Source organism: Pseudochaenichthys georgianus, chromosome 23 (assembly GCF_902827115.2).
Source record: "Pseudochaenichthys georgianus chromosome 23, fPseGeo1.2, whole genome shotgun sequence".
NCBI lineage: Eukaryota > Metazoa > Chordata > Actinopteri > Perciformes > Channichthyidae > Pseudochaenichthys > Pseudochaenichthys georgianus.
Window position 1 is genome coordinate 7,580,494 of NC_047525.1, and position 22,497 is coordinate 7,602,990.

General features: G+C 40.6%; 1 protein-coding gene across 1 annotated transcript in view; it reads left to right on the forward strand.

Annotated features, from left to right (window-relative positions):
• Positions 1 to 887: 887 nt before the first annotated feature.
• Positions 888 to 22,497, forward strand: part of exoc4 (exocyst complex component 4) — a 118,378-nt gene continuing 96,768 nt past the window's right edge. The window contains exons 1-8 of the mRNA XM_034075291.2: positions 888 to 991; positions 2,113 to 2,302; positions 3,558 to 3,752; positions 7,759 to 7,952; positions 9,364 to 9,473; positions 11,534 to 11,628; positions 11,759 to 11,913; positions 16,742 to 16,922. Of these exons, the coding sequence (XP_033931182.1) occupies positions 912 to 991; positions 2,113 to 2,302; positions 3,558 to 3,752; positions 7,759 to 7,952; positions 9,364 to 9,473; positions 11,534 to 11,628; positions 11,759 to 11,913; positions 16,742 to 16,922 (1,200 nt within the window). The 5' untranslated portion in view covers positions 888 to 911. The remainder of the gene's footprint in view (positions 992 to 2,112; positions 2,303 to 3,557; positions 3,753 to 7,758; positions 7,953 to 9,363; positions 9,474 to 11,533; positions 11,629 to 11,758; positions 11,914 to 16,741; positions 16,923 to 22,497) is intronic.

Below are 22,497 nucleotides of genomic sequence, written 5' to 3' on the forward strand. Positions count from 1 at the left end.
TGGCTCCCGAATGACACAGCGATTGTTTCTTTTTTTTTGCAATAGACACAAAGATCGCCCACAATGTTATCTCCTCAGTCCACCAGTGCATCAATCAGGGCCCAGGCTCCCGGGAATCGACCCCCTTTGGTCCCGAATCAATGCCCCCTCCCATTCTCATTGGTACAGCAGAGATTGTCAAAGATACAGAGCAAAGACTCCTGCCAAATCCGACACTATATGTTCTAAATGGGGGAAGCTATTAACTCTCTGACACACTGTCTATCTCCTTTCTTCTCTGCTCAGCCTTTCCCTTATCAGTCTCATGAGGACTGGATTGAAAAGAAAACTGTTTTTCTATTGTGATATTTGTAATGCAAAGGAAAAACTTAAAATATGAACATAAAACACAAGTAATAATCTTATGCTGCATCACAGCACATAAACTAGGATCAATATCTGCACAACTGTGCACAACCTATTGATGTGCCTTTTTATTCATCTTGGGAGATCCGTATTGACTGAAATCAAATAAACATGCACTTTTTAATAATCTAAAATGATAATGTTATCATAAAATGGCTGCTTTGTCTCAAGCAACATTTTTACTATAAAAGAATAGACCTAAAAAGATAGAACTATTACTGTAAATTGTTAAAATTACTCAGAATGTAAATAGTTGTACCTTTTTCAAATAAAGAAACCAAACACAGAATAATTAAACAGCTTATCTAGAATATATATGATAGTTATATACAAATATAATAGTTATTACAAATGTGATGGTGACCAAATCCCAGCGCCAAATCCGAAGTCAGAGAAAATGAGCAACACTGCAGGCAGACCTACTTTCATGTTCATACTACAACTCCCAGAATTCCTTCCTTAACTCGCGCTTGTGTCTTCCTGTTTGGGTGCCGCAGCTGGAAAAAATGGCAGCTGAGACAGGGAGATACAGGACTGCAGTTAGCAAAAACAAAGACCCTTCTGGTCTTCTTATCTCTGTGATAAGGTAAGGCTTGTCTCATTCTTTATATTTACTATACGGCGCTGGTAAGACGTATGAAAAGTCTTAAGGTGGGCTCGCATTTGCTCTGACACTCATTGACAGCTAGCTTGTATGCTAAAGCTACGTTAGCAATATCCTTCCTGCATTTTTCATTTAATGTATAAAATGAAAGCACATACCTTTGCAATTTTTCATGAACGATATTGTTTATATGTCGGTTAATATCAACAGCAGTTTTATTTGTTCCTGAAGCAGAATAAAATGTTGAATCTTGGACATTGTTTGCGTCTTCTCCCACAATTTGAAGCTCACCAAGTATTTGTTACAAAATAAACGGTTTTCATAAAAACTTTGTTTAAATGTACGAAATATATATTGTGCATGGGTAAACATTTTTATGCCGGTTGGCTTAATGAAGTGCACCAAGCTTGGCTTTCTGGCATGTTTCTTACCCACAGTTGCTTTGATTTCGTAGGAGCACATAGCACTGAACAAGTAATTCTCATCTATAACTTTGAGATGTATTAAAAATATGTATTAGGTGAAAAGCATACACTGCAACTAAATGACTATCACTGTGACTCCTGCAGCTACCAGATGTAACAGGTGTAGTAATGCACTGTTTAAAAAAGTTGCTCTCGTTTAGAAAGAGGAAAATGTATAGGAAGTTGATACAAAAAGAGTAAGAGTTCTCTAAGTGGAGGTCAGGAATATCCATACAGCCTGTACATTCTGTAACTCCTCCATTGCGTCCTCAGTATAACACAATCTGTTTTTATTTACTAACTTTTTTTCTAGTATGATCAAATGAGGAGTTTGTTTGCCAAATATGTGAAAACATGCTATAATTGACAACACCGATTGTTATGCTGCTGTTAGAGCCTTTTGTTTCCGCATCAGTGTTTCTGTCAATGTTGCCATGCTGCCTTTTACCGAAGGTGTATGTTGGAATATGTCAGTTTTCTTTTTACACCCTCGGCTGCCTTTAAATTCTTTACGTAAGCTCAATATCAGCTTGTAATGGTTATTTCCTGAGGGTTTCTGCTCTCCACCTCATTCATTCACACTCATGATGTGGTAACTGAGTCAAACCTTTTACCTTTCCCTCTTCTTCATCACTGCAGGACTCTGTCCAGCAGTGATGATGTGCAGGACAGGGAGACGGAGAAGGGTCGTCTGGAAGAGGCCTTTGAGACATGTGACAGAGATTTGGACGAGCAGATCGTTCAGCATTATGCCGAACTTACCACCGCCATCAGGACCTACCAGAGCATCACTGAGCGCATCACCAGCTCCCGCAACAAGATCAAACAGGTAGGAATGCGACACTTTATATACAAATGGACACTGAAGGTTCTGGGAAACAAATAACAATAGTTCACACTAACTTTTTAGGGATTTTAGATTAGTGATGTGCAATTTAAAAACTGAATTTGTTTATTGAATAATTTTTATTTTGTGTGTTCATACATAATAATGGATTATTGGATTATAGTTTTGTATGTCTTTTGTTATTCTCCAAATCTGACAGACCTGTTTTTAAATTGCCTACTTAAATATCCCACAATCCTTAGCCTCAGGACATACATTTCTCTATCACACTTAACATTGATCAGCCAATACAGACCTTGCAAAAAAGACAACCCGTGTCCGAGTGCTTCTTTAAGCAAACCGAAGTGTAACCAAGTTCTGTCTTTAAATGAAGACAAATTATGAACTCTGAAACCGAAAGATCAAAATGTGTTTTGTTTAATGTTCCTGCTACTCTTTGAATTCTGCATTCTCCAAGCATAGCTCTAAAATCAGCTAAGCTAATCAGCCAGAAGTGCAAACACCTGTGTAGGAGTGCAGAGCTCTTAATGGAATTGCAAATGGTTTCAAGGTACTTGAACTAAAGCACAGAAACACCAGAAAAGCTATTGATGTCTCCCAGACGAACAAATAAAAGTGTACCAAAAAAAGGGAAATGTGATTATATATTGTTTGATGTTAGATAATAATAATAATCCTTATATTTATTATATTTATTATTTTATTTACAAATACACATTACACATACAGATCATACATACATGTAATGGTCATCAACTGTGGACAATACAATTTGACTTGACAATATTAATGCTAAACAGTTAATGTCACCTTTTATTACTGTTGTACTCTGTGCAACTGGACATTTTGATTCTTTGATGAAAGTGAGCCCCGAAAATCCAGTTTGTTAAGGAAGAGGGGGTCAGGTTAGGGGCCTAGCTGTCATGGCTCTAATCTTTCTTTACAGCTATGGCTTCATGCTCTTTTCACATTCCACGCTGGCAAACTCTGAGCTCATGAGAATCAACAATTCACTTTTTTGACTTGATTCAAGCAGTTACACTTAGATATTAAAGATGATTTAAATAATAGGTTGGGAAAAGCATTGCTTTACCATTAAACAGTTCTCAAAGTTATCTGAATGATGACACACACATGTATGGTTCAAACATTTAGAAGTATAGATGGACTTACTTTGTGCTTTTTATCACTCGGCTTTCTCAACAACACCTTTTGTTGATTTCAACTCCCTCTTCAGGTGAAGGAGAACCTCCTGTCCTGTAAGATGCTGCTGCACTGCAAAAGAGATGAGCTGAGGAAGCTGTGGATAGAGGGCATCGAGCACAAGCACGTCCTGCAGCTGCTGGATGAAATCGAAAGCATCAAGCAGGTGCCTCAACGGCTGGAGGCCTACATGGCAAGCAAGCACTACCTTCATGCCACAGATATGCTGGTGAGTAGACTGATAACGGCTGACATGTCTCTCCACCAGAGCTTCTTTGTGTGTGTGAGCATGTGTGTGAGTTGTGTCAGTTAGATGGAGAGGCAGAAAGGGGGAAAAGGAAATTGCTTGTTAGATTTGTTTTGGTGTTGTTTGATGGTGAAGAAAGTGAGAAAGGAAAAAAGAAAAGATTGTCGTCTTTTTTTTGAAGTTGTGAGAAAAGCTATTTACATAATGTAAATGCGTATCAGGCAATACAGAGGCGGTACCGTGCTTCTGAGACTCCCGGTGTGCACAGTACACATCTACAAACAGCAGCCTCTATGAAGTGTTAATGCTAAGATTGATTTCTTGGCACCTGTCATCCCTCTAAAGAATCGTTTTCTAGCCGTGAACAGTCCAGCGGGGGCAACTCTTTTACTTCAAGAGAACATCATCTCAGTGTGGTGAGGTGTGTATGTTTGCGCGTCCTCCTGTTCTTTTGATGTGTGCTTTGCAGTACGCTCGGCAGGGGAGCTGGAGGATGGTATTGAGGACTAAACGACCAGACTGTCTGATCCCTCTGCTCCTTTCTTTTACCTCCACTTCCTCTCTGCCTTTCTCTGTCACACCCACACATATTCCTCCAGACTTTGGTAATAACTAGGTTGCAAGAACAGTGTTATCTGAGGAGGAGGAGGAGGAGGAGGAGGAGGAGGAGGAGGAGGAGGAGGAGGAGGAGGAGGAGGAGGAGGAGGAGGAGGAGGTAAAAAGAGGGATGATAGTATGCCCAAAGGACCATGAAATATTCTCTTTGTGGAGGTGGGAATAATTGTAACTTCATCCAACCTGTGCTCAGTCAGTGTTTTTGAAAGGTGGTGGAAAGTTCGAAGTCAGTACCACACACTAAAGCCAAATTAGAGGCGTTAGTTATGATTATAAAGTGGCAGGCCAGCATCCTTTACATTTACATTTTGTTAGTTTTGGAACCTTCCATATTCATTTCTAAGTTTCTGCACTTTAAAGCTAAAACGAACAGCTTGCAATGAAGCAGTATACATGCTGGATACTCAGAGGTCAAATACAAAGTGTATTTTTCTATAGAGCAAGTCAATTAATGTGTTTTTGAGAAAAGTTGGTGTATTGTTTACTCATAGAAGCCATGTATTTACCTTTTTAAAGTTATCTCAAAATACTTTCTTTCTCTAAACAAGTAAAACATGCTTGTTTCTGGTTCACATCATAGTTAATGAGGTGGGGTAGGTACTTTTGGAGAAACCAGCTCGAGTGCGCTAGAATTTGAAAATACACAACTGGAAAAAATCTGCCACTTCCTTACAGAGCCCCTCCTCCAACACACACGAACGCGCACATGACCAATGAGGGCACGACGTAAGTTTGTGCGGTTTGTGCCCAGATGGAAGGCTGACAGGCAGGTAGGCCATCCAGTTATTTTAGCCGGGCCGGCTCAGATGATTGGTCGTGCTTTTTACAGTACTACGGCTTCCACAGATGACATTTTGTTATGAATCTTTTTGTCAAAGCACTTAAGATATTCATTGCTATCGGGATGTTAAGAGCATTCCATGGAATATAACAAAAAGTGTATCTCGAGCCGGTTTCTCAAACTTACCTACCCCACCTTTAATGTCTGTTTAAACATTTGTGAATTAGAAAAATAACTCATCTGATAAATTCATCACACTGGTATTAAATCTCTTTATATATTACTAGATAAATATTATTTATCAGATAATGATCCACATGTTTATTTGAGTACCTAAAGATATGTTTGCATTGTTCTCTAAATGTGTTTCCCACATACATTGTATACTACCTATACAATCCCACACATGTCTCTCCACTGTAACATCACACTGCCTGTGTAATGTCTCTCAGTCCCTGAAGTGTGCATTCCCATCATGCTGTCACTCATTACTGCACTCATCTGTCAGAGGAACGTCTCCCTCGTTTCCCCATGCACCTTATGTTTCCTCTCCCTTCCTTATCACTATCTCTCTCTTTCTTTACCACAACGTTATACATGTGTTGACTCATGCAGTGTACTGGATGTCTTTGTTTTTTATTTGCTGTGTAGTGTGGTAAGTGTAGATTAGCCAGGGATACTTCCTAGCTTCCATCTCTCCTTCCTTGTGTGTGTGTGTGTGTGTGTGTGTGTGTGTGTGTGTGTGTGTGTGTGTGTGTGTGTGTGTGTGTGTGTGTGTGTGTGTGTGTGTGTGTGTGTGTGTGTGTGTGTGTGTGTGTGTGTGTGTGTGTGTGTGTGTGTGTGTGTGTGTGTGTGTGTGTGTGTGTGTGTGTGTGTGTGTGTGTGTGTGTGTGTGTGTGTGTGTGTGTGTGTGTGTGTGTGTGTGTGTGTGTGTGTGTGTGTGTGTGTGTGTGTGTGTGTGTGTGTGTGTGTGTGTGTGTGTGTGTGTGTGTGTGTTGTGTGTGTGTGTGTGTGTGGGTGGGTGGGTGGTGAGCTTTATCTCTAAGGGTTGACAATTAGAATTCAGACTATGCTCTCTGTCTGCTATTGAATGGCAGTCTTAGACCCCATGGGTTTGGTTAAAAAAACGATAGTGGCTTTAGTTCCATAACATGTCCTCTCCTATATCTCCTCTCATTCCCTTGTTCCTGTAGTGTCACAAAACCCAGGTGCACACAACTGCTGACACAACCCCCCCTTGGTGCTCAGAGCTTACTGATAAGCTGTCATACTTCTTTTCTGTTCTCCTCTCTTCTCTTCTCTTCACTTGTGTCCTTCTCACCATCTCTCTTGCTACTCTGCAAATCCACAAGAGGCTCCATATCGCTCATTAAGCTGACAGGCCCGGCCCCCTAATGATGTTAACCAGCCTTCCTCTGTCATCCCAGCCCAATGGTAATGAGATATTCCCCCCTACACTCAGACACATAAGTGTTAAATGATTTACAGCCATGCAATCACACACATATCATCATACACACATCTGGGAGGTGTGAACACACACACAAATGGGACACACAGAGCCTTGCATGCACGCAGAGTTATTCTATTAAACCAAAGCGGGCTGATCATGCCGCTCAACTCGTCACTAATGTGCCTCTCATTTGCATCAACACACACTTGACCCATGCACCCTGCCCAGTACCCCCCCCCCCCCACCAGCAGCTACCCATTCCCTTCTGGCTCGCCCTGGCCATGCAAATATTTTTCAAAGCACTATCATCTGGCCATTAGTGCCCATGAAATAGACATAGTAATGCACATATACAGCCTGGCACATTTTACTTAATGGCATGAAGATGTATTAATTGCAAGCATGCCACTGCTGCCGAAGTAGGGAGGGTAACTCGGGAAAATTTGAAAAATAAAGAGCGTGAGTCAGGAGGGCGTGAGAAGACTTTTAAATCATTTGTTGGAGGAAAATACATTTTTCATATATTGTATATGTGAATCCCGTACCCTCTCCTGAGCATGTCTATGATAGCTTGTGGAAAATGAGTGTCAAGACTGGGATGGTGACGGCTGATCTTCATGGGGAACCAATGGGTTTCTTCATCATTGGGATAGAAGGTGTCACTTCAAATGGAATCGTTCAAAGCTGGTCTGACAGGTACATTTTACCGTCATAACACAATATAAGATTTGGACGGTTTTATTCTATAACCACAGGTTGGTGAGTGGATCAATTCAATGTTTTGTCACATGGAGATCCTCTCCTCGTTGTATGTCTTGTACATCCTTGTCCTACAAAGGTGAGTTATGTGCAATTGTAAAAGAACAATGAATGTGCAGCCTTCCCACCTCCAGGCTACAATGTTTGCTGTGTGATGATTTGCCATGAACCTTTTATGAAAATTGGCCATAGAATTGATGGCCTTTTTATACATGCGTTTCCATACCTCTCTCTGTTCTGATGTCTTTCTGTGGCTTCCTACTGTGGGCTTTCCAGTGAAGGCAAATGTCAAAAGAAAATCTTCATCAGACACTATGAAGGAAACGTGAAAAGTCCAGCTGAGGACAACCTGTGATTGCCTGGTATTTTGTCATATGCAGGTGTCAGCGGTGGATTCCTTGGAAGGCCCCCTTCTGCAGGTGGAGGGGCTTGGAGATCTGCGACTCGAGCTCCACAGCAGGAAGCTCAACATCCACGTTGTGCTCATCGATGAGCTGCACCGCCACCTCTACATCAAGTCCACCAGTCGTCTGGGACACAAGAACAAGGACAAAAATGCTGCACGTCTTCCAGGGTAAGCGGCATATTTTGAAATCATATGGTTACCAATTAACAGCAAGATTAACTAGGTAGAAAACAATTCATTTGTTTTCCCTCTAAGATGTGTTCCTCTTCTGACCTTTTATTTATCTTTTTACTCAAAGTTTTCACTAATTTACAGGTCTGAGTAAGACAGATGTAGTGAGATTAGATTGTTATAAAAATAAAAATTTGATCTGGTTTGTTTGGTCCGAGTCCCCAAAAGCCTTTCTTGTTTGACTATTATGGAGTCATAGGAAATGTAGCCTTCTAAGTCCTCCTTCTTTTAAAAGTTCTGACTGTACAGATGTCTATTCATTATGAGTTAGTTCATTCTCTGGACAACTTTCCAATTATTTACTATTATGTAAACCAAGCCAATTACTGAGAAAAACAATTAGACCTTGAATAACTCAACTTTGTATGTGTGTACTACAGTATCTGCTGTGAAGTTTCAAAGAAACAGAAGAAAAACAAATCATTTATTGTAAAGAAGTATACATTACTGATTAACTCATGGGGAATCGGGAGGTATGAACATGGAGCTATGATAGATGATACTGTAATACATCTTATATGTATTAATAAGCCCATGTTATTGTTTGGTTTCCAGGACAAACACATTGTTCAACCTCGGAGAAACAGTTGCCAATTAATAGCAGTAGAAAAATAAACTGATAGACATAGAGTTTCCGTGTGACACCGGAGATGCTTTTATATGATGATTTCGGTTTTGCAGCCACTAGGAGAATAACTTAAGCTATGCCTCTGTGACCCGAGGGCCAGTCTCTTGATGCGGGCGTATAAGCTATTAGGGATAATGCAGCACAATGGCTTCAAACACGCTGTTGATGCTGCTGTGTTCCGTGGATGGCATTCAGCTTAAGTGTTGTTTGTGCTTTTACATGTGTGTCTGTGTGTGGGGTGCAGTAATTATGTTGGCTGTGGGTTGCTGAGGCACAGTGATTTATTACTGAGGGTCAGCCGGTGACAGGTCCTGGCCTTCCTGTATTTGGTCGCCTCTAACAACAAGCCAGCCTCCATACACCCCACTCACTTAGCAGACACACTGTGTTTATACCGCCCAACTTAAGGGAGCCGGATTGCTTCCACCTCAGGCTTAAGCCATGATAAATGGTTCATTGGAAAGCAGCACCAATCCTACCCAGATGCAATCATTATTTTTGTTATAAAATTAGAGTGTTTTTCTGAGAAATGGCCAGGTTAGTTGGTGCATTTCTGGGCATTATAAACTTCTCTGTGTATAAGAAGCTATAACTCAAGATTTTTAGAGTTAATCTGGGTATATTCCTCTCATAATCATGCAATATATATTATTGTATTTGCATGTAAATTTAGAAAGTTAATTATTCTATCCAGACTGATTATTGTTTTTGTCTTCACAGCTCTGCGGCTAAAGATACATCTCCAATGCCTGTGTTGGATGTGAGCAGCATGTCCACCCCACGCAAGCTTTTGGATACATCACAGTTCAGCACACCTGGATCAGGCAGTGGTACGAACCTCAGATATCTCTACATATGGTAGTATGAGGGAATATGGGCGTTAGCTTGGCAAGAGTAAGGCGAAACGATTATGTGAAGGAAATGAGATGCGAAAAGAACTGGGGGTTTTATGAGGGTGTTTCATGAAAAAAAACCATTTGTTATGTGGTTTGTTTTCCAATGAAGTTGCATACATTAAGGGAGAACTATAGAGATAAACACATCAACAAAGCAGTGTTGTTGATCTCTTTGGAAAACAAAGTGTGTGGATTTCAGTTTGCGATTTTACTTCCACTGTGCTGATATCCTTAGTGATAATGAAGTCATTAGCTTACACCCATTTGCATGTCATTACGGGTGTGTATTGCCTCTCGCACACATAGTATTATTGAATGCACACAGAAACTGCTGATCCAAACCATTGCACAGTGCAATAAACACACCACTGACTTTTGCACATACACACTTGCAGTATATGTCATAATATCCTCAACTATAATCATCATATACAATTCCCACGCTAACATTAATCATCTTGTCCCCCCTATCTGTACCATTAGTCACCCAGCATCTCTGTCTTCACAGCAGGGGAAAGGCATTCATTATGCGCAAACTGGTAACCAGCGCTTTAACAGGGTCTCATAATGCCGACTATAACTGTATTCAGGAATGTATGAATTCTCTCATGGTTGTAGGGGCGTAGAGTCGGCACTGCATTACTTGCAGGCAGAGAACAGAGGAACGCAAACAAGAAGATAATGAAACAAGTTAATCTGGCAATAACTTGCTGTTCCCTTGGTATTTCAGAGTTTTTATATTAAGCCTGACACTTTTTTTCATCACCTACTCTTGGTGTTCTAACTTAGCAACTCACGGTTTTGTTTAAGCTGGGTGGATGCCATGCAACCATACTCAGTCCTGTGCATACCACTCAATGCCACAAACATATCCACTAATTGCTGCCGCTTCTTCAATTATCCCTTGGGATGAAAAAAGATTTATATATTTAATATATGATATGCTCTTGAAAAACAAGGGTTCACTAAAAGCAACGATGTGGCCAACATTTATATCCAGTTGTTGTTTATTTATTTGTCTCTTTTGCATTTAGCCCTTTCTTCACTGAAAGCTTATGTCACCTAAAGCTGTCATTTAATCTGTTTTTTACCCAAAACACTCACGTGTTTTGGAAAACACAAATGCATGAATTACCACTAATAGATTATGAATATCCGTTCAATTCGCCCACCCTGTAGACCTAAAAGTAAAAGCTAAACCACAGATTTCCCATCATTATGCAAGGAGAACACTGGCAATTAGCTACCTCCAGGCAGTAAGTGCCCATACTCCGTAATGCTAACAACTGCGGTCACGACACAGCAGCAGGCTTCCATCAATGGCCTAGCTTGCCATTTTGTCTAATAGCATTAGAGCACCTCAATTGTAGTTTGTAATTGTCATAATTATGACACAAGCTAGGGTTGGAATGGGGGAAAAGAGGAAATACACCCAAAGTCCATTAACTTGCCATAAACATTAACCGTCTTAACGTGCCTGATGGGGAATAGGGACGCCCCATCTAATGGAAATTAGAGTATCACTTGATGCTGCCACTCTCAATTTAGCTGCTAATGTGGCTAAGTCAGATGGAAAGAATATGAATGAGGGGAGGATAACAGGATTGGTGCAGGTGTGCGCACTTATATCTGAAGCCTCACCTTCATTTGTTTTAGTGCGCTATTAAAAAGGTGAAGGTTCAATCTTGGTTTTTACAAATGTATATGTAGATTTCAGATGTTTGTTTGTCGATGTTACATGGCATATCTCCCAAAGTCTTTCACGACTTCATCGCAAAGTGGCTACGAACAACCAACATAGAAATGGAAACTGGTTTATAAATGTGCAAGAACATTTTGTGACATTTTTGCTACCATTTTTGTAATTGTCTTTTAATTGTCCGTTGTTTAAATACTTGTATATATTCGGCTGTACATTTATAAGCAGTTGTGCTAATTGTAGACGGTATGTGCTAACTTACTGTATGTTTATGCTATGTATTTACTTTCTTTAGTGCGTGAGCAGGATGTGCGGGAGTTAAACCAAGCAGACCTCACTGAGGTGGATCCAGAGGAAAACAGTGCTGAGTTCATGGGCATCCTCATCAAGGTACATACATGAACACTTTTAAACAATATAGACACTGTGAGAAGTCAACTTCAGCATTTGGTTTTGGTTGCTATTTTGGTGTTTCTAGTCTTTCTTGACTTCAAGTCTTTGTATCCTCCTTTTTCTTCAGGCACTGGCCAAATTGAAGAAAATCCCTGAGACAATTAAAGCCATAATGGAGCGACTGGAACCTGAGCTGAAACAGATCGTCAAGAGATCCACCACTCAGATAGCAGACCATGCCTACCAGAGAGGAGAAAACCTGGCCCAGGAGAGCAAGCCAAGGTACAGTAATGAGAAAGGGAGGATAAGAAAACACGCATTGAAGAAAGAATGTCACTGGGGAAGTGGAAAATTCTTCAGGTTAATAATAGATAGTAAATGAAAAGGGAATGACTGATACCTTTAATAGATAGCCATGAAGAAGGAATCATAAGCACTTGTGTACAAAAGATGAAAGCCATCTTATAAAAGTTATAATGTACTCTTGTTGTGTTAAAGCAGTTCACCGTTTTCACAGTATACCATGGGATAATGATTAACAGCTATACCAATTTGTATAGAAAAAAAACTGACAGAAGTGAGTGTGTGTGAGTCTGGCTGAGCTTTCACGCATCTACAGTATATTAATTGTTCATAGGACATATTTTTAAAAGCTAACAACTTATGTTATTTGTCATTATTGTAGATAATTTAACATTCTACAGTGTCGCTGCCATGGAAATGAACATGTTTTAGTCTTTATATTTCTGATTGTGGACAGATTTTCACACACCAATGTTTAGCAACTGTGTAAGATACAGTCCTGAACCTTTACAGAAATATAGCTCAGATCAAAATGGTCGTGTTCGAATCTTAAAAAATAACCGTAAAATTGCAATTTGTTTTGAGACTGTTGGAATCGTATCTGCCTGACAGAGAATAAGGAGAAGAATCAGCAATGTTTCTATACAATGATTAGTGTTAACAGCAATATGCAAAACAAAAGACCTTAGTAAAGCTGTCGCTTGTAATCCCCTCAGTACTGTAGCTGTGCAGGAGTTTTATTAAAGCAGCTGGCTTGCATATTCTTGTGTAATTATAGTATTCCCATTTAGATGCAGTTCCCCAGTGTCATTAAGTACAAGGTGGCCACTCTCTCCAGTGGTTGCTTGAGTGTATTGTTACTACTAATACAGTACAGCTGTAAGTAGTTTATATGTCATTGATAAGTCAGCTGTAATTTTAAAATGTTTACACACACAAAGTATTTGAGGTTTGCTTAGTGCTGGCAGTGAAGGCAGTAGTTTTGAATGCAGTCCCTCGGTGTTCATAGTCAGACAGTCAACCAGGTATGAAACATAGTAAAGGCTATGAGTGGAAGAACACCTGCCTCAGACCATGAAAACAGATCCTCGGCTGCTTTAAACCCAGACAAGTCATGCTTAAACACACCCGTATACACACAAACAACTTTCCACCTGCCGTCGAGGACTGCTCCATTCTAAGAGCAGTCACATCAGCTGCTGCAGACACACACATGCAGTGAGCACACTTGGGAAACACAGGTCTCAGTCCACTGATCCTGAACCATTTAAGAGGAACGTCTTGTTTTCTGTCAGGGATGTTCTCTCTGGCCTCGTCTGCTTTCCCTCTCTGGTTGCCTGGCGAATCTCATCTGACCTCAATGTAACAGGCCACCGTGTAGCTCATTGCCAGCTCTACTCCTTACAGATTGTTTTAAAATTGCCTGCGTGAGCGTACGTGTGCTAGCGCTTAACACTGTATTCGTGTCAGACCGCTTGCATCCGGGCGAACCCTTAAAGGTTTGTGTGTGTGTTTGTACTCGGATGCATCCACACCTAGTTTTGCCTATGTTCACTACAATTTAAAGTCGAGGCTTGTTGCTATGGAAACTCCACCCAGTGTACCGCTTGCAGAGAACAATGGTCTTGCGTATTGCACACTATATTTTATAGCACTGCAGACTAGCAGGCAACACTCAAGCACTTTAGAGCAAATAAAGCCGTGTGCAGCTTAACTCTGGGAGGTTTACGTTCTCATTCGTGTCCTCTGTGATCAGCTACGTTGAAGTGCAATTTTATTTCCAACTAAGATTTTTACTTTTAATAAGATACTCCACACAGGTTCCCACTCCATGCGCCAAAGCTATTAGCATGCACCACTGATCTGTGATTAGTCCAGTTTAATTTCCATCAAAAGCAGACTTTTTTAATTCCCTTTTTTCATTTTGTTTTGCAAAAACAGAGACTTTTTGCTTTGCTTTTTGAAGTGATTCTGAATCCCTTAGAAAAGGAGCTGATTTAAAAATAAAGAAATGCTTGAATGACCAAAGAACATTAAGATAAGGGCAGAGTATTTTAAATCCAATTTAAAAACAAGAAAAGGATGTTGATCATGAGATTGATTGCTTGTCCCTCTTGTACCCGTGTTCAGTAGAGTGGGCATTGGAGATGTTTGGGTGAATGTGTTTCTACTTGATTTGTGTTTGACAGAAGGATGACATGGCACATTGCATACTTCAAAAATGGTTCTATAAACACTATGCAGAAAAGAAAAGACACTGAACTGCACCGGCACTGCATCTATTAATCATCTTAAACATTAGATAAATTACATAATCAAGAAAGGGCCTGCTTACATACTCAAAAACATGCTGTATATCTTCTACAATGGAAGGTTTGACGGCATCCGTCGCAACCACAAGCCCCTTTTTACTGTCATTTTGTTCATCTGTGGCTGACAACCTTCCTTATGATAACCTAATGTAGACACCATCGTTGTCGTCCCCAACTGAAACACACACACAGAGGTGGTGTTGGTCAGTTAGTAAGGGGCGTGCAGGTCCACGTGTATGCCCCCTGCTGTCTCTCCCGACTGTTCATCAGCCATGTGAGTGTCAGCTTCGATCCTGAGGGGAAATGAGAACAGGCCTCAAAGAACAGACTATATGGATTAGGATGGCCTCCACTGGGAGATAATAAGGAGGTCTGGGCTATCTACACGTGTGTGTGTGTGTGTGTGTGTGTGTGTGTGTGTGTGTGTGTGTGTGTGTGTGTGTGTGTGTGTGTGTGTGTGTGTGTGTGTGTGTGTGTGTGTGTGTGTGTGTGTGTGTGTGTGTGTGTGTGTGTGTGTGTGTGTGTTTGGCCTAGCATTACTATACTTGCGGGGACCTACATCTGTTTACACAGTCACGTGTGGGGACTCGCCTCCCTTATGGGGACAAAATGGAGGTCCCCATGAGGGGAATCATTAATTTTAGGGTGAAGACTTGGTTAGGTTTAGGCATGTGTTGGTTATGGTTAAGGTTAGGGTGTGTGTGTGTGTGTGTGTGTGTCAACAAGCGGTGACAAGGTCAGAGCCATCCATTTTACCCATGTCCAGCTCCATGTATGCAAACATGACCATGAATTGTTTGTCCCTTTCTTTAAGTTGGTGTCACGTTGTATTCTTTCTTGTCAGTCATTCATGTTTATGCATGAAAGGGGGAGAGAATTCATCGACTGGTTGGCGTTTCGCAGCTCCTCTCTTTCTTCGTCTTACGAACATCTCCCATTCACTGAGTTATAGCTCATAGTGATTGGTGCCTGCTTTCCTTACCATTAATAACATGTATTCACTGCTTCTGCCAGTGTAGTGACAGGCAGCCAACCAAAATGCCCCTCAGTGAAACATCCATCTTGCCGTTACATTATCCGGCACCTCCCCAGGAAACCTTGGCCACTTCACAAAACTTTTAGCATGCGGGTTTTTTTTTGTACAGCATTTTAAATGGCTTGTAATTTGTTTCAACTTGGCATTTATGAGGTGAAGGCTCAGGTGCTTTTGAGTTAACTTCATAAAAGATGGTTTGTTTTCTATGTAAGTATTTGACCCAGAGCAGGGAGCTGTGATCCCGTGTGTCCTGCCAGCTTGAGTACAAGATTCGGAACATTATAATTATTATGTATAGAAGTAGTAGTAGTTATACAGTATATTTCATAGTGTAAGATTAGACATGCATCTTCTATGACACAGCTGGTTTGGTTTTGGAGTGGTTTAGCTACCAGAAGACAAATATTTATATTTATTTATTTCTATCTGGGACTTTAAATTGGTCTTTAAAAGTATTTTAGTTGCCTAGAATAAGAAAAAAACAGTTTCACACACCACTGATTAAATCAAACCCAATTAAAAGGATAGTACTAATCGAACAGTCTTGCACAAACAGTAGGATTATATTTGTATTAACTCTAATAACTCCACTAAAATAAAGTGGGCACTCACTGGCATGGGTGCACTCATTCAGACTAAACTCATGTAGCCTGTGTTCCCTCTTTACTTTGAAAGCTTTGTCCTTGTGCACAAAGCAGGTACAGCACAGTGTGCATGAAAGCATTAGTGTAGATGAGGCAAGTGTGAGTTTTCAATCCAGAGCGCAGCACTCAGATCAAGTGGAAGGTCTTTTTGGTTTTGGCTGTGCTCTCTTCTCCAGCCAGAGCCATTTAGAGTTAATGAGAGTAGCTGTTCATCTGAGTTGAGGTTGGGAAGCTTTTCTCATAGCCTCGCCAGGTGCTAGGTTATTACTGCAGAAGAAATAGCGGTGAGTGTCAGCTGAATATTAAATGTGAACGAAAACAAGGAGCCGAAATGTGAATCAAGAAATACTTTGGATTTTTACATAGCAGTTTTACAATGACATTTTATTTACCTATTTTGTGAGGGTATGTATAGTGAAACAGGGATCCTCCTTTCACCATGCGTCTTAGCACATACATCCCTCTGGTGATGGGAGTGAAGAGGTTTTACTAAATGTAAGTGGAGCAATAATCTCCTCACATTTGACAAGTGTCATCTCTTGGATGCCGTTTATTTTGACACTCAATATCTCTCAGCTGTTTTAACGGATACGATACATCTGGAGCAACCATGCAGGAGCATAGAAACCATTCTTTAACTATGGAGGCATTTAAATCCAAGACCATGTGATGTTCCAAAAGTAAGAAAGTGTGCCACATGTTTCTTATTTAGCATTACTACTTATTAATGTCTTCATCTCTGCCCCTTTCCCCCTCTCCTCTTCATGTCTCTCCTGCTCTCTTCCCCACTTGTTTCTCTGTGGCTCCCTCTACAGGCTGCTGCTGGAGCTGCTGGAGCTCTTGTTTGATAAGTTCAAGGCAGTGGCCCAGGCTCACAGCGTGGTGTTGACCCACCTGCAGCAGATCGCTGTGCAGTGCCCGGGCGGGGCCCACCAAGAGGGCATCAAACTCTACGAGCAGGCGGACGTCTCTGCCAAGATCCAGACCGTGCTGCAGGTCAGACATGTGCATCAGTAACAGAAGATGTATACCAAGACCATTGGTATATGTACTTAGCATACAACTATGCAGCAGCAGCTTTTAATAATATCTGTTAATGAAATGTTGTGTATTAAGGGAAAGTGGATAACACACAAATAAGTGTGCCATGTCTGTCAGTCCAGTAGATTGTAATAGACCTCTTTGAGAGTAAAACAAGAGAATACATATATCAAGCCTACTTTAATGTACAGTATGGCATTATTGTTCCCATTAAGTGTTCATATAATAATTCAAGCACATGAAGGTTGTAGCGCTGCACATGGTTGTTTGCTTGGCCTCCGCTGGCTGGCATACCAACAGGGTTTTATATTCATCCACTGCCATGGTGATTTGTTCATCCTTGATTCATTTTCCATCCGGCCTTTGTCCTAAAACATTGATTTAATTCACCTTTTCTCATAGCAAATGAATCCGTGTAGGAAGTGGCATTGATGGGATGAATGGCATTCACTCTGTCATTAAGAAGCAGCAACAGCAATAGACAGGGAAAGCTTGATTGCTTGGATTAATTTGAGGCTCTTTAATTGGCGTGTATTTATGCCGGGTTCTTGCTCCCTGCTCCCATTTGATTGACTGAGGGGTTGAGCAGCTGTTCGGTTGACCTATGCTGAATCTCAGAGGAGAATCTGTGGCAGTTGTTGCTCTCAACGCCTTTTCCCTAATGCTGGGAGTTGTCATTTTTAATTGATCACATTTTTCTATGCAATTCTCATGTGTATAACCATGTTTTCACAAGCAGAGGAGGGGCTTCTTTCTTCATTTGAACTGGCATCTCTAGTCCATCCATGACTAAGAGATTGTTTAAATAAACAAGATAGTTTCAACTTGTAATCTATTTTAAGGTGCTGATATAAATGTTTTGAATGTCACCATAGTTTTCGAGGGCAAGATCACGAATCAAATGTGTCTTTTAGTCGTCCTTTCTCTGCACAGACCAGTGTTTTTACTAATCAAAGCGAATTCAATGAGAGAATGCTGTTGCCTAGTTAAATCAGACGCCCATCTATTTCTAACTAGCGCACAACGGCCCGTCTGATTGAAATAACTTGAGTTTTTTCCATCTGGCGAGCATGGATTATAAATACAGAAGTGTTGAGGTGTATGCATGTATGTTTCTGAAGGTGTGAACATGCATAGGCGTATACTTGAATAGCTCTGCTGTACGGGAGCAGCTATAGAAGGCATTAGGCCATTCCCCAGCATGCGATCGCTGCCAACACCCAGTTGCCAGGGGCTTCACTCTCCCCTGTCTCTGCGATGTGAGATAATGTAATCTCTTGATTAGAATACTCATTATGTGAAATGAGGTTTTCTTATTCACTCACTCGTGTTATTATTTCCTGACCGATTGTATCAATATGAAAGCCCCTCGTCCATCCCGCTCTCCCTTGCCGTTTCTCTCATCTCTGGCTTGTTCTTTCGCTTTTCTCTCCCACTCTCCCTTCCTTCCTTCAGCATCGATGCTCCTGCCTCTGTATTACAGTCTCTCAATCTCCCGATACCTTGTGCATACCCCTTCTTGTAATTTCCTTCTTCATCTCATTATCTTACCTTCTTTTTCTTTCTTTCTTGCACACACCCTTTCACCCCCTTCCTTTTGCCCACTCTGTTCCGGAGAGTCACATATCGGCAATGAGAGAAATTAAACTCCTACGGCTCCCACAGTGGCTCTGTTTAATTTCTTATCTCAAATCTTAAGACTCTCAAAGGGCGAGGAAACTACACAACATTGGTTAAAATTGGCTTACGAATTGTGTAAATCACTCGTCATATCTTTAGTTCTTCAATAGCTACTGGAACAGTGCTTTAATAATGCATGGAAAATACAGAAAATGTAAAAGAAGTATCTTTTTTTCCCTTGTCTAGTTGAATTCCTGTCTGTGTTGCACCTCTAACTCGTTGCATATCCATCTTTGACATGTACAGAAACCTCTTGGTGTTTTTTTCCCACTTTGAGAGGTGGAGATACCAGGTTGACCTTTCCACATGACATACCAGCAGGCAGATGCAAGAGCCGACAGAAACACAGGGTGCACCCGTTCATCAACGTGTGACTCGGGCCCAGTAGGCTTAGAATAGCGAGTAGGTAAACAAACTTTTGAAAGTCAAGAATCATGTAATGGTTCTAATCCTCATTCACAAATGCTGAGGGTGCTTCAGTGTGGAGTTATTGATCGAAAACATAAATGACTGAAGGATCTGAGGATCAATATCCTGAAAGCAGTGTTTTAAGGCTACTTCATACATTTCAAACAGCTTTCTATAGAATGTGCGGATATCTATTGATTATTCCCACACATTTTGAATGAACACTTCTTAGTGTTCAACATTGCATGCTTTTGCAACTCTCGACCTCTATCCATGAGTGCATTTTCCATCATCTCCCTCAAAGCTTTGTTATATCAAAGAAATCCCAGTGACTGGATTTGATCCATAATGATTCATTAGCTTCTCCTTCCTCAGTGCTGTAGCGCCTGACAGTCTGTCAGCATAGCAAGTTTAATTTCATGTAAATGTTAGTCAAAACAACATTTGGTGCCAAGCCAAGAATATCCAGAAGTTTCCTTTTTAATCTTGAACAAGCCAGAAGTCACAATGCACTTTCAGGTAATTGGATAACATAGTTCATCAAAGATCACAGTTCATAAACCTCTCCATGAAATCTTTATTAAGACCGGCCAGTGGGAGTGTTATTTAATGTATATTAGTGTCTATATGAGTGTGTGTGACTACTGACGTCCGTCACCCTTTGACCTCGCCGACCACTCGGTTTGAGGCGTGAGTTTGTTAATTAGCTCGGCATTTGCGCATTCTGCAAGGATTTGTGGCCGGGTGACTGCGTGCCGTGTCCGCTGTCTGCTGCGAGCGTGTGACCAGGGTGCAAATCACTCTTTTAATGAGTGGCTTCCTCTGCAGACAAGAAACTGTGTGTCTGAATTCAAAAATATGGATAGACACTGACTATCTGCCTTGTGACAAAGAAGAGATTTCTAGATCATAGAAACTTCAGCTGAAGAATCAAACATTTACTTTTTATTCTGTAGCAAAAGATAGAAAATGTGGCTCGAAATGAAGAGTACAATTTGAAAAAGCAAACTTTGATGAGATTGTCATTGAGTACGATGGCTCTTAACAGGAAAGACCTCTCTCCATGGTACTGTGATTTGTCCTGCCTCTGTGAGAGCTTTAAAAGATTGCTTTCATCCATTTTGAGCAGAAACATCTCATATTTCCTATATATGTATTGCTGATCCTTTCTCCTCCTTCTGTTTTTTTGATTCAGAAAAAAGGTCTAATTTTGACTTCATAAATGGGTCATTTCATTGCCATAGATTAATCACAGCAAAAGAGGGGTGTTATGGGGGCACTAAAAAGTATATAAATATACGAGCGTCTTAAATATGCACTGCCTTCTATCGGCTCATCAACAGAGTGAAAAGGAGGTGAATTGAACTGCCAGAGAGCAGCCAGAAGACAATGATCTCTTTTAATTAGATACGAAGCAGTGACATTGCTATGTTGTTCTCGCACAACATTTTAATCAATGTGTCACATTTCTTCTGCCCTCCAAAGCGTTGTCGTATTTACATTTCGCTGGAGCGCGCTGAAGTTTACCATCTCTTCTCTCTCTGCCCAATCCCCCATCCAACATATACCAACTACATCGCTAAGAAACTGGAGACTTAATCAACGGCTCATGTTTCTGCCATCATTTTCTTGACTTGTTGATACACTTTATGACTCTGTGCTGTGAAAGGCTACACAATAATGTCGTGTTCAGTGCAACATTATAAACTTAGGATATATCTTAAGATGCTTCTGGTCTGCGCATTTTTATTTAGTTTATTTTATTTAGTTTGACATTTTTTTTTTGCCAGATAATAAATTAATCTGTTACCAGCCGTGCTGTTTTGATAGCAAATACGAAATATTAAGTGATCATATTTCACTTAAAACCATGCCTTTTATATAGTTGCAATTAAAATAATGATGTAGATAGAGGCTATTCACTACAGTCTATCTCTGCAACATCCCTGAGAAATTGCCAGGGCTGTATATATATGTATATATATATATATCTATCAATCATCCTATGCATTTCACATATTTTATAGGAGTGTATCCATAGAAACACTATTCAAAGTTGTCTTTTATTTCTATTCCCTTTTGTTTTAAACACCTCAAATTGTTTTCACATCAAACACGCATGGTAGGGACACAGCAAGGACACAGAGAGAAATGAAATGGGTTTGTGCGAACAAGCAGGCGCATCTTCCTTTCCTGCGACAACAAGATATCCTTCAAAAGATTGACTAGATGCGCTGCACTCCAGGTGGGAACCCCCACTGGTTAGCGGTAGTGGTGTACTTTGGGAGTAGTTGTGGCTGGAGCTCTGTCAGAACTTGTGAAGGTTATTGAAGTTTCTGGAACACAATCCATACAGGGGGTGTATAAAGATCACTTTATTTGATGGCCAAGGACACTTTGGGCTCTCACTTCAAGCTAGCAGCGAGGGATATCAGTCAATATGTTTTGTGACAAGACACCAGCCATGGGATTTAATGGGAAAACAGCCAATTTCAATGAAGCCTTGAGAACAGAACAAAGTGTTGAGTTGTTCTCTCGGCTGCTTTTAAGACGCTTTTAAGACTTAATAAGAAGGAAAGCAAAGGAAAGAGAAAATAAAGCGATATTTATTTCTTCAATTTTAGACAATTGACTGCTAAGTTCACCGAGCGGCAAGTGCTCACCTGTTCAGCTTTGAGTGGTGCCCTCTTAATTGGCCCGATCGGTTGGGTGTAAGGCCCTAATAGACATCATGGAAATACATTTGATTCTGGGTGACATTAGTTAGGAAGAAATTAGTGCGAGTGCTGAAATGAATGATAAACGCACAATTCAAATGAAGCTTTACTCCTTTTTATCTTGGAGAAGAACTTAGCTCAGCCAGATGGAATGATTTAAGTTTTGGAAGAGACCCAAGTCACTCAAGAGCCAAAATATGTTTGTTGTTTGGTCGAATTACATGAAATAGTTATGGTGGAAATACTTAGGAAAGAGACGTGAGTTTTGCCCTTTACACACACACAGTACTGTACTGTACTGTACTGTACACCACCAACATGCATCGACACTCAAGTTGTTGTGAACCTTTAAGCTTGGTTAGTATCTGGTGTGAAGAGCCATTTGCCCCAAGTCTCACATCTGTACATAGCACCTTTTTTGTATCCACTATTTCACTTATTTGCCCATCCATATGGATTTTTAGGAAATTCCGACCGTTCATTTCCTCCTCTCCATTTTCTCTAACAACTCTGTAATCTTTTAATGGAAGTTACAGTAGAAGGTCGCCTGACTAATGTGGCATGGAGATAATGTTTTCGCTAATTATCAAGATGCATCTATACTGAAGAAGATGCTTTAAAGATCCCTTGATGTCTAAACACCAGTTGAACTGTTGAAACAAAGATGAACATGTGGAAAAGAGACATTACTCTGTTTCTTTTTGGCACTACTATTTGTATTCCTG